A 14914-nucleotide genomic window follows, 5' to 3' on the forward strand; every position below is an offset into this window, starting at 1 on the left:
GCCGGAGAGTGTCAACCCCAAGGAGGACCCCAAAACCTGATCGCCACGGGCCGGCCCGCAGCCAGCCGGAATCCAATCGTCGCGCAGCGCGTGACGCTCGTGCTCGGCGAAAAAATTAGCCACGGAACCGGTTGCTCCCCGGAGTGGCCCGCGCGGCCCAAGCAGTTTCAAGCCCTGGCCGGGATCTGGCGTCTGATTTTCTGCCATTGCCAGCCGCTCTAGTGTTTCTCGGTTCTCCACAGTGGCCCATAAATTGCGCATCGTCCTTTTGGGCCGTGACTCGAATGTAGAGCAGAAGTTTTTGGGAAGATCCGAAGATCCGATTCATCTAAGAAGTTTCGCTGGCACTTAACGGACACTAGCTTTCCATCTCTTATCCGACCGAAGTCCCGCTTGGTCAATATGCCCAGCACTTGCGCGTCCTTAACCCAGCAACGTTTGCTTAGCTCATGTTCTTGTTCGGTACACAGCATCGCAGCAACCTCTGGAGCCGCCGGTCTCAAACAATGCCGGCCCCGCGAGCCACTTTAGGAGAATAAATGAAGCTGGCGCCGGGTACCGGGGAAGCCAACAACTTCCCGGTGGGCTAGCTTCCGGTGATCCCGACTTGCGGATTAGAGATCGGTGTGCAAATAGTAAAGACCTGCCCATGGAGGGTCTCTATCGGTAGCGCCCGTTCTCGACACAAGTAGCAATTTGTGTTTTCTCGGTTCTGGTGCTCCGACTCCACGATTGGTTGACATGCGCTTGACACAAATCAAGTCACTGCAAGTCTAACGCCACCACCCAAGTCCTAGTGTGTACCTTATAAGCCCCTGCCTGACTGATGCAATGGCACAGGAGTGCATGAGATGTGACACACGAGAAGCCATCGAAGCTGGGACACGGCAAACGGCTCTGGAAATGTCATCGGTCCGAGATGAGAAGAGACGCCCAGCTGGGTGCGCGCGGTGCTGGTAAACAAGTATCCGCCGCCTGTTGATTGGCCTGGTCAATCACTAACCAAGTCGAACGATATGCGGTTGCGGCTACGGGATATAAATCTAGTTACCCTCCGTGGCCTCAGATGTGGTTTGCTGGAGGGGTATTCGTATTCAATATACTCAACTTGTTGCTTCTAGAAAAAGCCGATCGGATCGGGCGCCGCTACAAACCGCAAACTAGTCACCCGGATAGTGCCAGTTGGAAGCGGTTCTAGTCTGGATCGGTTTTGTTGCGATCTACGCCTCAGTTTTTGACGCACACCAGCGGTATTTGTAGACGTAGACGTAGACACGATCGATCGGGAGATCTTCGGGGGCAATTCGGGTTCCGGAAACTTTCCCACAGAATATTCCGCACTTGAACTCCATGTGGATTCTAAGGTCGCAGTGTCTGAGGCAGCCAAAACATCTGCCCCGTCCGGTAAACTAACGGTCTTACCTTGAATGATGATAGAAGACCAATCGGGAACTGGGTGAAATCTCCTCTAGACCGGGTCCGGAAACTGGGACAGCGTGCCGATCAACACTCAATCAAGCAGTCAATCAATCAATCAATCCAGTTTCGGGTTCATTTCGATTGGCCGGCTCCCGAATTCGGCGATAGAGCAACTGATTGGCCGGCGCTGGCGAAGCGCTAACGGCGACCTTGCCGGGTATTTTGATACTTTCTCCAAGGCCTCCCAGACTTGCCAGGGTAGAGGGCGCCGCCGGGCTCCAGATCAAGCGCTATGTCTGACCGGTCGGAATCGGAGCAGACAGGCAGGCAATGTCGATAGCACTGTTGCACTTCATCACCACCGGATCCGTTCGGATCCGGATCTTTAGGACACCGCGCTTCTGGACACACTGTTAGCCGATCACTTGCCTCTAGGGGAACTCGAAACCACCGGACCGCGATTTGCGAACCGATTCTCCCCAAACCGATTACGTTTTTCGAGGGGTCCCACCGGGCCCCACGGACACTCTGCCTCGGTTTCTTCTTCTCTGGCCAGCGCTACCCGTCTCGTGCTGCTTCACGCTGCATTTTGTCATCGCTCGGTTCAGCGGCGGCGGGAGCCTTTTCCTTTACATTTTTTCCTTGTTTTATTTTCGCAGCTCGCCCGTTATCGTCACACTTTTCTCATCTTTCCATTAATTCACCCGCTTCCCCACGGGCACTTCCAGCTCTCGCACACACACACGCGCGCGCCCGGACAGTGGCACATTCCACGCAGCCCCTCTAGGACCACCACCCCCCGTCGCGCGGTGGGGAGATAACAATTTTCTTCTCCAAGACGAGCTGGAACCGCGCAGTGGCCGCGGCCACATACCACCAGGAGCTGGCGATTCCTCAGACAACTCCCCGAACACGCACACACACACAGGCGCGCGGGGCCAGGCTCCAATCACTTTTTCTGCTCACTCACTCACTCACTCACCCGGCTCACTCGCTCCGCTTTCTTCTTCACCTGTCACGCGTACTTTCACCCCGTGCGCGCGCCGGGTTTGGCCGAGGCCCCTAGGCCGGGCCGGGCAATGAATTTGTAACAATTTTCCTTTCTCCCATCGCTGGATGTCGCTTTTTTCGCTTCCCCACCGCTTCGTTCACCGCGGTTCGACCGGCACCGCCACGTTCGTTAAATGTTTTTCTTTTGGCCGTTTTTGTTTTTGGCTGCTGCTCTCTGTGGGGATGTGACGGGAGATCGCAACGCGCACGTTTTTTGGGACTTTCGGACGGTGCGCAATCGATGTGACAGACCCTTAGGTCCCTAAGCCCGGTCCGGTCAGGTCGGGGTCCCTAAGAATCCCCACCGCTGTCCAGGTCTGCAGGTCGAGGGCCCAAATTGCGTTACGCACCCCAAATAGGCACCCCAAACGGCCCAAGCGGCGTGGCCAAACCTGTTGTCGGATTTTTTTTTTCCTCCCTCTCACTTGCTCACCGTCTCTCTCTCTCTCCCTTCGTTGCAAGACTTTAACCCGTCCCGTCTGATTTATGCCTCGAATATCTCTTCTGACCTCAATCGCCACCATCAGCCAAGCGTACACACGCACACTCGGGGTCTATCTAGTAGGCCCCCCGGCCCGGGTAGGGGTTTCGAATGGCCTTGCGAAAAACCTTTCGGCCCTTCGGCCTCCGCTCCTCTCCGCGAGTCGAATCCACAACCTTAAAAATAACACCTTCGCCAAGCGGCGGACGGCGAACGACGAAACTTCACTCCAGGGGCGCGCGCGATCGCTCACTACGCTCGGGAACCTTCAGGTTTGTTGTACTGGTCCTGGTGCACTGGCGCAAAACGCGACCCGCGCCACACTCTAACATCACACTTGCGCGACCGAACGGCGAGCGGTGATCCGTGCGGGGTCTACTGGTCCGAACGGCGAACTGATTCCGGCCGAAGCGACATGATGCTGTTATGTCTACGATCAACTCTCTACTGGTTAAATCTATCTGCGATTATTTTAAACTCCCTCCCCGAGGGTTTTCTGGCTCAGCCTCGCTCACCGCTCGGCGCCAGCGCCAGCGCGGACCTGAACGGCGACGGCAGCAGCTGCGAGGCGAGTAAGAAGCCCGACCAGCAAGAAGATGGACGCAGGAGGGCCCCCCGAGAGGGGACCCCAGGTGGCAGGAAGAAAATCTCTCAATGATTATGATGATGACGGCGACGTTGCTGCGGCCGATGATGGTGGTGGTGGTAGCGATCATGATGATTATGATCATGAGGGGCGCGCGCGCGCGCCCGCGTTTGTGCCTCGGGCCTCGGGAGGCTGCGGTATGCGATGCGAAGGGGTGACACTTTATCCGTGGAGCCGGTGAGGGGCACCTACAAGTTGTTTTTTGAGGCAACGGCATGTAGATGAACCTGCGCAACGGAGTGGATCTTGTTTGGGGTCGGTTCGCCCGTTCGCCTGTGGTGGTGGGGTTAAGATCCGTCGCAGCCCCACCAAGGTTGCGGCTTGCAGGTCTCCCCCCCGGGGGCGTCCACGGCGATGACGATCTGCAGGTCCAGGATCGCCAGCACGGGTTGCCTGCGCAGGAATCGGGCTCCGGTCCCGGTGACGGCCTGACTTTTGCTACTTTGTACACCGTCACAGAGGGACCAGACCTCGCCAGCCTTCGTGGAGCCCCACCAGTCCGATCGAGCGGACCCGTCCCGTCGAAAACCGGACCCCCGGGGGGTGAGCCCGCGCCGACGATCGTCGTCGTCAGCTGTGTGTGCTTCTTGGGAGTGGAATATCGCTTGGTTACATGATACTTAATTTTATAATTTGCATCTCGCTCGCCCGGTGGTTGTCCCGGGGTTGTCCGAGGGTCCGCCGAGTGGCCGCAGTGAACGTCGATCGCGGGTCCGACCTACGATCGCTCGCCGCTCATAAATCGGGTTCCACACGACTCAACGATGGAGACGCGGACCGCGAGAAGGCTTCGAAGAAGGCTTTTTTCTTGCGGCCTGCGTAAGTGCGCGCGCGCGCGCACCACAGTCGGTCAAGGAATTTCTGTGCCAAACCAATGTGTGTGTGTTTGGCGCCGCACACACACCGACACGTCTGGCCGGCCACACCAGTGTTGTGCATCGGCGAAAGAAATAAAACGCTGATTTATACGATTTGTGAGCTTTTCGTTTGAAATTCAAATGATCACGGCTCAAGGCCTGACAGGTCCTCGGTCGGTCGGTGTGCTGCAACGGTGACAGGCCTTGCTTGGCGGGCCGGTATTTCCGAAACTTTCCGCGATCGACCGGGTAGGGGCTGCTGGACTAATTAGGTGACCATCGGCCGTAGCGATGATTTCCGTACAATTAAACCCGTCCGCGTGAGTCACATTTGGCGGAGAGCCTGCCGGGAGAGTTGCCCAAAAGGCTGCCGATTGCTTGCCGTCAACAGTGACTGCTGCTGCGACATCGTCGAACAAGTGCGCAACCTCGCCGCGCTAGAGAGAGCGAGAAAGAATGGAAGGGAGACAAAGAACGGCAACGGGCAAGTTGGACAACATCAACTACAAACCAATCCGCGCTACTAATCAGAACGTGTTTCTGTACGTGGCTCCGGCTCCGACGACGGTATTCGCGGAATGGAACGCGGGCTGGCTGGATGGCGCGCGGCGAGAGCTGAGCCTGCAACCGGTCTAACCGGTGGCCTTCAGTTTTTCAGCAGCCCGGAGCAACGCGGAGTGGGACGCAGGCAGCCGCGCTGTTTTTTGCGCTTCCCGGCACCGAACCCAGGTGCCATTTCCGCCGAGGCTCGGGCGCGCGCGCGCCGCGGAATGTGAAAGAGAAGCTTCCAGCAAAAGGGGGCCGTCTCGACACGACGATCAGAATCGTCGATCCTTGCGGGGCGATCGTCTGCAGGACATCGGGACCGGCCCGACTGAAGTCGGGGAACGACGCGTCACACCTGGACCGTTGGGCTTGAAGGTGCTTTTCATCATAAACATTTATTTCCCTCTCCCGTTTCGGACGGCCAACGTCCGGCCAGCGCGAGGCTCCGTTTCGCTCAATCGCTTACCAAATGCAATCGCAACTCCACTCGGCGGCTTCAGCTCAACCTGTTACCGGGTTGAGGGGAGCACCATCTCCCCCCTTCGCTGCTATTACTGTCCAGCCCGGTGACATCCAGCCGCACCGTGCCGAGGGAATGATGAAGAAATGATAATCGATAAAAATCATCAACAAACACTCGATGCTTAGGGAGGCCGTGTGTTGCTCGTTCCGACGCAAAGGTCCCGTCCCCCGGAAAGGGCTCACACGGGCACGGCCATGGGGAAAAGTATTGGTCTCCGGAGGTCCGTGGCTTTAGTGTCAGAATAAGGTGGAAGTGGATTTCAAGCGCCGGATCGCCACCGCACGCTGTGAATGTGTCCCCAAAAACGAGTTTCTTTTTGGCAAGCAGCCCAGTTTTACATATTCCTATCATCTCTATTTCGAAAGTCCGCCGATCCCCCGGTGAGGAAATGGCAACACGTCCGGACATGGGTGACCCGAAGCCGCAACAGCAGCTGAAGCTGAAGCCAAGTGGAGTCACCCACCAACACCGGTAGAAGTGGAATAACAGAGAAGATGGCTGGAGCTGGAGTTGATGAAAAATGATGAAGAATGTGGCGCAACACCGCCCGTCATCATCGTCATAGGCCCGAGACCCATGGGCCCGATCTCCCCGGGTTGATTAAAGACGTGTATGGGACACCTGTTTTTTGTTGTTTTATGATTATTTTTATAGCCTCCATTGACGCTGGTGGATATAGCTGTTAATTAGTGAGAAATTTAAACACAAACCCGTCCCGGGCACTGGCCAGGTCCATCGACTGGCCTGACTGGCCCCACACCCAGCTGGCCCTCACCGCTACGGTGGTGCTTCCGTTCCGTGCGCTCGCTCACCTTGCCCGAGAAGTGTGCGCATTCTTGGTGCCGTTCGAGATTCCGATTCCAGAAGGTGTGTTCCCAGGAAAGCCCAGGTTGTGATGAGAAACCGTCGGTAGCACAGGAAACTGCTGAGTGCACGCATCCGCCTGGCCGGCAACGGTTTTTTTTACCATTTTTCATTTTTTAACACGCTGGCCCGGAAACGATTTTCTACTGGCATTTTATGTCGTTCCCCCAGGTGCCTCGAAGGAGAGCTTCGGAACCTTCTCAACGGGACAGGATTGATGTGGGAAAAATATTAAAATCTATACCCCGGGAAGCATTCACAGACGGTCGGGTCTTCACTGGCACTGAACGCCACGATCTGCGAGAGCGTCTTGCCAGACACGGTGTCGTCAAAATAGTGATCCCGGGACGTGGAGTGGTGCTGCGGTCGCGATGCCGTGGCTGGACCATGAAGAATGCCCTCAGCAATTAGCCACAATGAGTAACGATCGCTGATAGTACGGATGGGCCTACGAGCTTCACGGGGCCACGTCTGGCGGCACGATAATCACACTGTCAACTGACGGCTAAGGTGGTGGTCGAGTCCACGGCCGCCGAGTGTGCCGTTTAGGCCTAGAATTTCGGTCTAGCCGGGACCCGAGGCCTGGTTCTCTCCGCGGGCGAGATTATTCAATTTATTAGTTTGATGAGTTTGCTTCAATTAGAGGAGCCGTTTCCGCGCGCGCCACGGAACCGCCCGCGGGCGATGCGCTGCACAGCGATACGAAAGCAATTACACGCGATTTAGCGCGCCTCGGAATTCCCGGGCCGAGAGCCGTCCGCCGACCGGGAGTAAATCACACAGCATGGCGGCAAAATCTGAACGCACGCCGCGCGACCACGTTTCTACTCACTGACTCCACCCGGGCCCATAACGGTCCCGCGGCCGCGCGACGGCCCCAAGCCCCAAGTGGCCAATTAAATGCGACCGGAAACGGCCGTCGCTCGGTGCGGTTCGATTCAGGCCCCAGTCGAACATGGCGGTCGCTCTCGAGGGACGAAGAGAAGTAGTGGATTCACGTGCCGCGGTATGGCGACGTGGCTCCACACAGTCTCCGGTTGTTAAGCGGCCGCCGTGTGAGAATAACATCCCAAAATGGGCAACTCCAACCTTTTTATGTTTGCCTTTCGGGGCGCACCTTTTAGCGCGGCCCGGCGGTGTGAATATGCTAAAAGGGTTGAAGTTGAAGTTTATCGATTCCGATCGTCAGATTTCACCGTGCGCAAGATGGCGGCAAACACTGCGTCGTGTGGTGTTTGATCGTCGGCCAAACCAAACACGGCCTGGGTAGTGGTTGACGTGGCGCGAATGAAGTGGCAAATCACACGCAATCGCAAGGATCAAACTCACTGTGCGCAAATTATTCCCGCGACGCCCGCGACTTGCGGATAGTGCAACGATCGCTAAAAATAGCTATGAATCATCGGATCCTCCGAAAACGGGGCAACACAGACACAGAGCACTGGTGCATTCCACTTAAGTCTTCTTCTCGGGAGTCCCGCTGGGGCCGCCGCTTTGTCGCTGGCCGAGAGAGGAGGCCCATCACCACCACCAGCACCATTGCCAGAGAAAATTGATAAGCAACTTGTCAGCGAGAAAAGTTAATGCCACGAGATTTCAACAACAACGGCGAGCGAGCTCCAGCATCGCGGCCGGTGCATGTCGGTGGCCCGATACGAAAAAAGGAGGACATATTTCATGGGATTTAACCATTTACTTTCATCGTCGGCCCAGGCCCGACCCGGGCGCAGCTGCAGAGTGAGTGGACACGTTGGGGGCCCGTTTTTTCGGCCATTTGTAGGTAGGGACCGGTCAACCGCTCCATTAGTGTGTTGCGCGTTGAGTGCATGGTGCTGCGGTCATCGGCTGACATGTGTTTGGCCTCCGTTTGGGGCACAGCAACGGGTAGGAGACGAGAGAGAGAGAGAGAGATGTTGTGTAACGTGCAACGTGATCGGTCGATCCTCACGAGCCACGGCAAGGACTCCGTGCGCACGCACTGCGCAGGCGCGGATCCACGCAAGAATCCACTTGGCACTTGGAAGCGAATATTTCATTCGCGCAACGTGCGCTACCCGAGCTCCAACCTTCTTGATTTCGTGCGCGATCATTCCGCCGGCCTCAGCCCGCCCGAGCCCGTGTCCACCCGGTGACAGGTCAGGTCTGCCGACTGGCTGGCTGGCCTGTTGGTGGGGCTTCTTTATTCCTATTTCCCACAGCGTTTTACGTATCTTTCCTAATATGCCAACTGGCAGAACTGGTCAGACCTCTTCACCCGCCAGATGTACAACTTTTATGAGAATTATTATATTTTTGCATAATTTTAAGATTAAAGCGGGTAAAAATATGTAAATTGGAGTCCCCCAGCGTCAATCGCAGCAGATGGCACGAACCGGGGGGCGAATCACCACCACGCGATCCCGCGTGCCATACCGTCTGCTGTCGCCTCAGGTTCCACCACCACGCTCCACCTGTGTCCGACGGGTCTCGGCTCTTGATCTCCGTGTGTTTTGGGGCAGGGATGACTGGCGTGCGACCTAACGGCGGAGGGTTGTTTTACCTGATCTCGGCTGCCCGCGGGGGACGATTATCAAGAAGAATCGCCGTACTATCTACGCAGAACCACCTGCGTCATGCTGGGCCGGTCGGGGCCATCTTAGAGAAAAATAGTTCACAGACCACATCGACGCTCCCCGCGCTGTGTGCCATAAATTTCGATTCGGTTAACTTCTTCCGGCCTTTTTTTCTGGTTCCTTGCGGGGGGATGACTCATGGCCTAGAAGAGGTAGAAAAAGAATACGAAGTGGAGAACAGGTTCTTCCCCAGCGACAGTGTTTTATCGGACCATTAGGAAATCATTACTTTTATTAAGCAAACGAGGTCATCAGGTGTTCTGTTGGTCAACATTTTTTGAAAAAGACTTATTTAGTTTATCACACGTCCTTCGCAGTTCGCCGGAATAGCTGGTTCTAAGTTTTCGTCTCAATCAGTAGTAAGTGCACATCCATTACGTTAGTGCCCGTGTGGCCGGTTTTTACGAAATATTTACCACCGGCCAGTGATTCGTAGAAGCGATACGAATCATTATGCTCAGCCAAACTCAGTCCATCCTTCGTCGGGTGCGATGCCTCATACTCTCTAGCGACGAAGGCACCTCCAATAGCCCCGGCAACATCCGTTGGACCATCGATACCATCGGTACCGGCTGATAAAAAGGCTACGCCTTCAGGAATGTCGCGCAATCGTCTGATGCCGTACGAAAACCGGAGCGCAAGTTCCTGGTTACGTCCCCCTAGCCCGTCGCCCTCAACACAAACGGTCGTTTCACCTGCCCCAATAATTAGCAGATTTTCTGCTTTGCTCTCGATAACCATTGTCACGAACTTTTCCTGCTGCAGGTCGGGAAAGTTAAATGTTTGAAACATGCTGCTTATCTTGTCTTTCATTGTACATTCGGAAATCGAATTTGATTTGAATTGATAAACAAGATCAGCCAACTCGACGTACATTCTGCTGACTATGCGTACATTTCCTTGAACCATTTTCGACAGTACAATGCACCTCAGGCCTTGGCATTTGGCTTGTTGTTCTATACACTCCAAGGCTACTGAATTATTGCCCAATAAAAATACAGACCCAGGAATGGAGAGGGCCTCCAACGGAACAGTCTCTTGCAGCACGTTCACAACGGACACAGGCAAACTGTTCCAAAGACCATAATTAAGTAGTATTTTTGTAGCTTGCTCTTTTACAACCGCTTTGCCGTCGAAGATCGTGGGGCCACTGGCAATCAGTGCCAGTGGGTCACCAACAATATCCGAGATTATGTACGAGTACAGCCGAAACGCATCTTTTGCGGCCGCGGCAAGCTTACCGCCCTTCACATCTGATATTGCTATTCTAACATAATTCAACTCATCGATTGATGCGCCGGATGCAGCGAGGGATTTTATAATAGCCAGCTTTTCTGCCAACGTAATCGGATCTTTCGGAACACACAGCAATGCTGAACCACCGCCAGAAACTAGCACGCAAAGTACATCGCGTTCGGTCATGCTGAGCGCAACGGATTGAATTTTCTTCGCGGCGTTTAAAGCCCTCTCATCCGGTAGGTTATTAGGTGCGCACTCGATCACCTCTATTACGCTGTTTGGCGACAGGCGAAAATCTGGATTACCGTCGAACCGATCGGTGGTTCCGACCGGTATACTGATGCAGCCACTGTGTAGCCTTGGACCGAGTAGTTTTTCCATCTGAACGGCCATTCCAAGTACGGCCTTGCCGAAACCGACTACATGGTAGCGCTTGTTGTGGACGAAGCTTTGCTCGAGCTCCTTTATCGAACTACATTTTTGGAACAGGGACTTTGGTGTAACTGCTTCCACTCCACGATGGAAGAGTTCGTTTAGCTTCGTTGTTGCAGCCATTCGATCAGTGCTTATCTTGCGTAAACCGTTTTGAAAAGTTCGTAACATCTTCCTTCGAAGTCAACCATAGTCTTCATTGAGTTGAGTCAAGTTGTCTTCATTGAGCAGTAACGAACCTGTAGGAAGCAAAGCTAATGTTTGAACAGAGAGACACAGAGCAAAGTTTTGCATAATCACTTACGATAAGACGAACACTGGAAGTTGATCCTTCCTGATAACGTTTTGTTTTGTTTTGTTTCTAACCATCGGACCGCGATCGCAATTAACAGCTGTGATTTTCGAACAATATGACATTCCGTTTCGAAAACCAGAATCGGAAACACAGCGCATGTGAAATGTTTCATCCCATCAATGAGTGAAATAATTCATACCTTTCATAACAGCGATATTAATTTCAATTTGTACGTTAGGTTTTTATTCTCCTTCGTCTGATTTTCTTTTAAAACATCCCTCCACTAATTAACACATAAAACGATAGCGTTACACATCTATTAACCGTTTTCAACACATAGTTCCGCTAGCAAATAACGGTTTGTTACGATATGCTCAGTTCCATTAATGAAAAATCACAAGAACCTAATCTTAATTGTAATTACAATGGTTTAGAAGCGCCTAATGAGCTGCATAAGTGGTAAGGTCCTCACGCCGTCGTTATTTTTCCTTTCTTCCTTTCCTTTCCTTTCCTTTCAACAAACTGTTTAGCGCACCCGGGGGCACATTATCGTTTCTTAATGTGTACGGTACTGGGTGATATGGTAATTTATGTTATAAACTTCCTCGACCGTTCAAGGGCGAGTAGTAGCGAAATACAAATCAAACCCACCATTCCAACTACCCGTCTTCCGTTTTGTATTTGATAATGATTTTACGCGTGCTATGAGCTGTTCAACGTTTGCTAGGTGTTTTATTGGCACACCATGTCGTTCGTGATAAAGAAAACCGTAATTAAAAAACCCCTTTATTCGGCCATGTTGCAATCTATTGACCTAATGTAGACTTGATGTGGTGTCAGCTCGAGCCCGTCAACAATTACCATGTTCAAGTTCATCACCCGGATCTTTTCATCAATATCGATAGTGCCGTACCACCAGAAGAACTAGAACATCCCTCCGTCACACTTACATTAACGAACTTTTCCGACAAGTAATACACATAATGAAGTTACCAAAGAGCAACAAGTGTTGCAGGTGTGCACATGCAAGAGTTGTCGATTAAGGCCAGTAAACTTCAAAAATGGTAAGGCCTCAATAAATCGCCCAGCTCAAGAATCAGCATGTGAGGCACACCACGACAACTTTACTTTTTCTCTTGTGGCACCAATTTCTGTGGATCATAAGAATGCATCTTTCGAAATTCGCGACTTCATTTACGATCGGGGTTTAAATCGAGTAACAACGTGCGTCGCGCGGCAGCGGTTCTTGGGCTGCATTCTTTCGGGCTCCTTCTTTCGATATACTCCGCGAAGGAAAATGACTAATTGCACGCGGCTGGTGGAACGTGTAACGCGATAAGGCATGATACCTTGCCGTCGTGCATCGTATAAAAGTGGGTAAATAAGAAATTACACAGTTTTAGAACACCCGCAACGTGCTTGGTGACTGGTTCGACCCAACAGCGCAGCGCAACCGTTTGTAGTTCTATTGGCACACCATGCACCAATAATTAAGGGCAGCTTCCGACCGTTCAAGTTCAAAGTGATGTTAAAAAACGCAAAAATAAAGTGGATTGTATTACTCTCAGCAGCGTTCAGTTTGCGTTGTGCCGTCGTCGCTGACTGGAACTTCCTCAAGTGCTTCGAAACGGTCAAACAATGTCCGAACGAAAATGTTTCCTTCTATCTCTACACGAGGTAATGGGGAATCATCCTTTAAAATTAAATATGGTGACAACGTGCACATTAGTGAAAAGATGGAACCAAGTCGATAATGTACATTGTGAAGTGGTAGTTTATTTTTCTCTCTTAATGTTCAATTCATATTTGGTATTGTTTTCTTATCCTTATCGTTACTATATACATGTGTTCTAATGACCTTCTAATATCTTCACTCGCTTTTCGATTTGTCATTCCGCATAATCTGCATTTTGCTCAACGCCACAACGGCCTTCCAGGCAATTACCACTAGAATCAGAAGTGTGCCCAGCACAAATGTTATGACATCGTAAGAGTACTTCCTGAACCAACTCATGTAGACGGCAGGCGATTGGAGTAGGTCAGCATCCGGGTTCCGGAGCACCCATTCGCACCACCAGACTGCCCTCTGCAGTGGCGTCTCCGGCGCCCTCTTTGACAGAGATAATACATACGGTGTGTTTTGCTAAAGTATTGCACAGTGTAAGGAATATACAGGTTTTGCTATAAGTTACATCGAGCAGATTATTTGTTATCGTTATGATTATTCAACGGGGTACCCGTTGGCCTAATGCCGGTACGGACTACAATTGGTTATGCTGCCTGCTACAGCCTGTTCCTACAACAACGTAACCCTACAAACTAGCTGAACCATTTGGCTGGATCAGGTTTTGCGATGATGTTTTGTGTAATATTCTTGTATTGTTGCATGGTAGCTTGGTACCATTGTTATTTGTTTTGTTTTTTTTCTAGCGGAAAGATCAAACACTCAACATGTTCCGGCTGTTGCAGCCGATAGTCAGTGATGCGCGTTCCGGCTAGAGCATAGTTTGGTTTGCGCTTGCCGTTGAATGTTTTTAATTCACCTCCACCTCACAAGTAACAACGTCGACGGTCGGTGAACCTATCGATCGGGGGGAAACCCTTTTTCAGGAACGCAAAACACAGGCTGGCTGTATAACACAAACATAAACGAAACGATCGTCTTAACGATCGCCGTAAAACACTTCACACAATACAATGATGGTTACGTTTCTTTACAAGGTAACAGTTACGTTATCACCTTAACTGTATAGTAATGCTCTATGGAAAGATGTCGTGCGGTTGCTGCATGCCGCGGATGCGAGCAGCACCGACTTTTGGGAAGGACAGGCTACCGGAAAGGGAGGATGGCGCAATGATACCAGAGCGCGTCATCCTAGTACTTCTACACGCTCCTTTACACGCGGACTACCTTATGTATGCTATATTATTTCATTGTAATTTGTTGTTTCTGTGGGGATTTAAACGATTTCACCACGCACACACTATGAACGTCGGGGGCTAATGGCTACTGTTAGTACACTACTTCCCCGATGCTCGGGCCGGGATATCTTGATTGAGTAGTTGGTGCATTGGTACACGAACTGAACTGAGTCAAAGTACACTTTCCCATCGCCACGTGTGCGCGCTTTACTAAACATATTCGGTAAAGAATCCTACGGCACACCGACGGAGGCGTCGGCTCCGGGATCCGATCAAATCGGGTCTGCCTGATTGATGTCCGGTGGCACAGAACGAAGGAACTAAGGGTTTCTACTGTCACTAAAATATCAATTGATCGCGTATAGGGGTCACGTTTCCGTAAGAGACATTTTGTTCAACGATTGTTACCGAAATCATACCCTGCCCTGTACGTGCAGTACAGTTGGCCGCCCAGCTTCGCCGTTTAATACCCGTTTAGTAGCTGCACTCGCATGACGTGTCCGCAAGAACGGAGCTAGGTGCGTTATAGCCGTTACGACAGAGTTTTAGTTGAGTGTATGTACAGCCTTACAAACTAGGTTGGGTTGTGGGTTCGCATAGTAAGAGCCTGGCCCAGTTCCCATGTTGTGCCGGCAAATGATCATGTTCGGGTGCTTCTGTTTGCTTTGGAATGACTTCTTTACCGATTAATTGCCAATAAACGCTACGCCACGTTCGTTGAGCCGTTTCGTCCATTAATCATTCGCCGTCGCGCAGGTGGACGTGGAGACCTGGCTTGCCACTGATGCCATATTACTATCGGTTTCACTTCGCATTGCAACGATTTACTTTTGTTGATGAGCTGTGTTACTTCACTATATCACTGAACTGCCTTAACGACTAATTTGACCCAGGCCACGTGGGCCCGGGTGCCTCTACGAGCTAGCATTTTATTATTGTATTTGTCACTTTCGCAGTACCACGGTCGGCCCACGGGGGGCTAGCCCCGGGTCGAACGTTGGGAGTGGCCCAATTAGAAACATAAAACA

At 52.1% G+C, this 14914-nt stretch overlaps 1 protein-coding gene across 1 annotated transcript; it reads right to left on the minus strand.

The window, feature by feature from the left end:
* Positions 1 to 9251: 9251 nt before the first annotated feature.
* On the minus strand, positions 9252 to 10854 carry LOC128273073 (glycerate kinase). The gene has a single exon (XM_053010988.1). It carries the CDS (start codon positions 10838 to 10840, stop codon positions 9335 to 9337), a length of 1506 nt encoding a protein of 501 aa, XP_052866948.1. The 5' UTR covers positions 10841 to 10854; the 3' UTR covers positions 9252 to 9334.
* Between the last annotated feature and the right edge of the window lie 4060 nt (positions 10855 to 14914).

The sequence above is a fragment of the Anopheles cruzii genome, chromosome 3 (assembly GCF_943734635.1).
Source record: "Anopheles cruzii chromosome 3, idAnoCruzAS_RS32_06, whole genome shotgun sequence".
Taxonomy (NCBI): domain Eukaryota; kingdom Metazoa; phylum Arthropoda; class Insecta; order Diptera; family Culicidae; genus Anopheles; species Anopheles cruzii.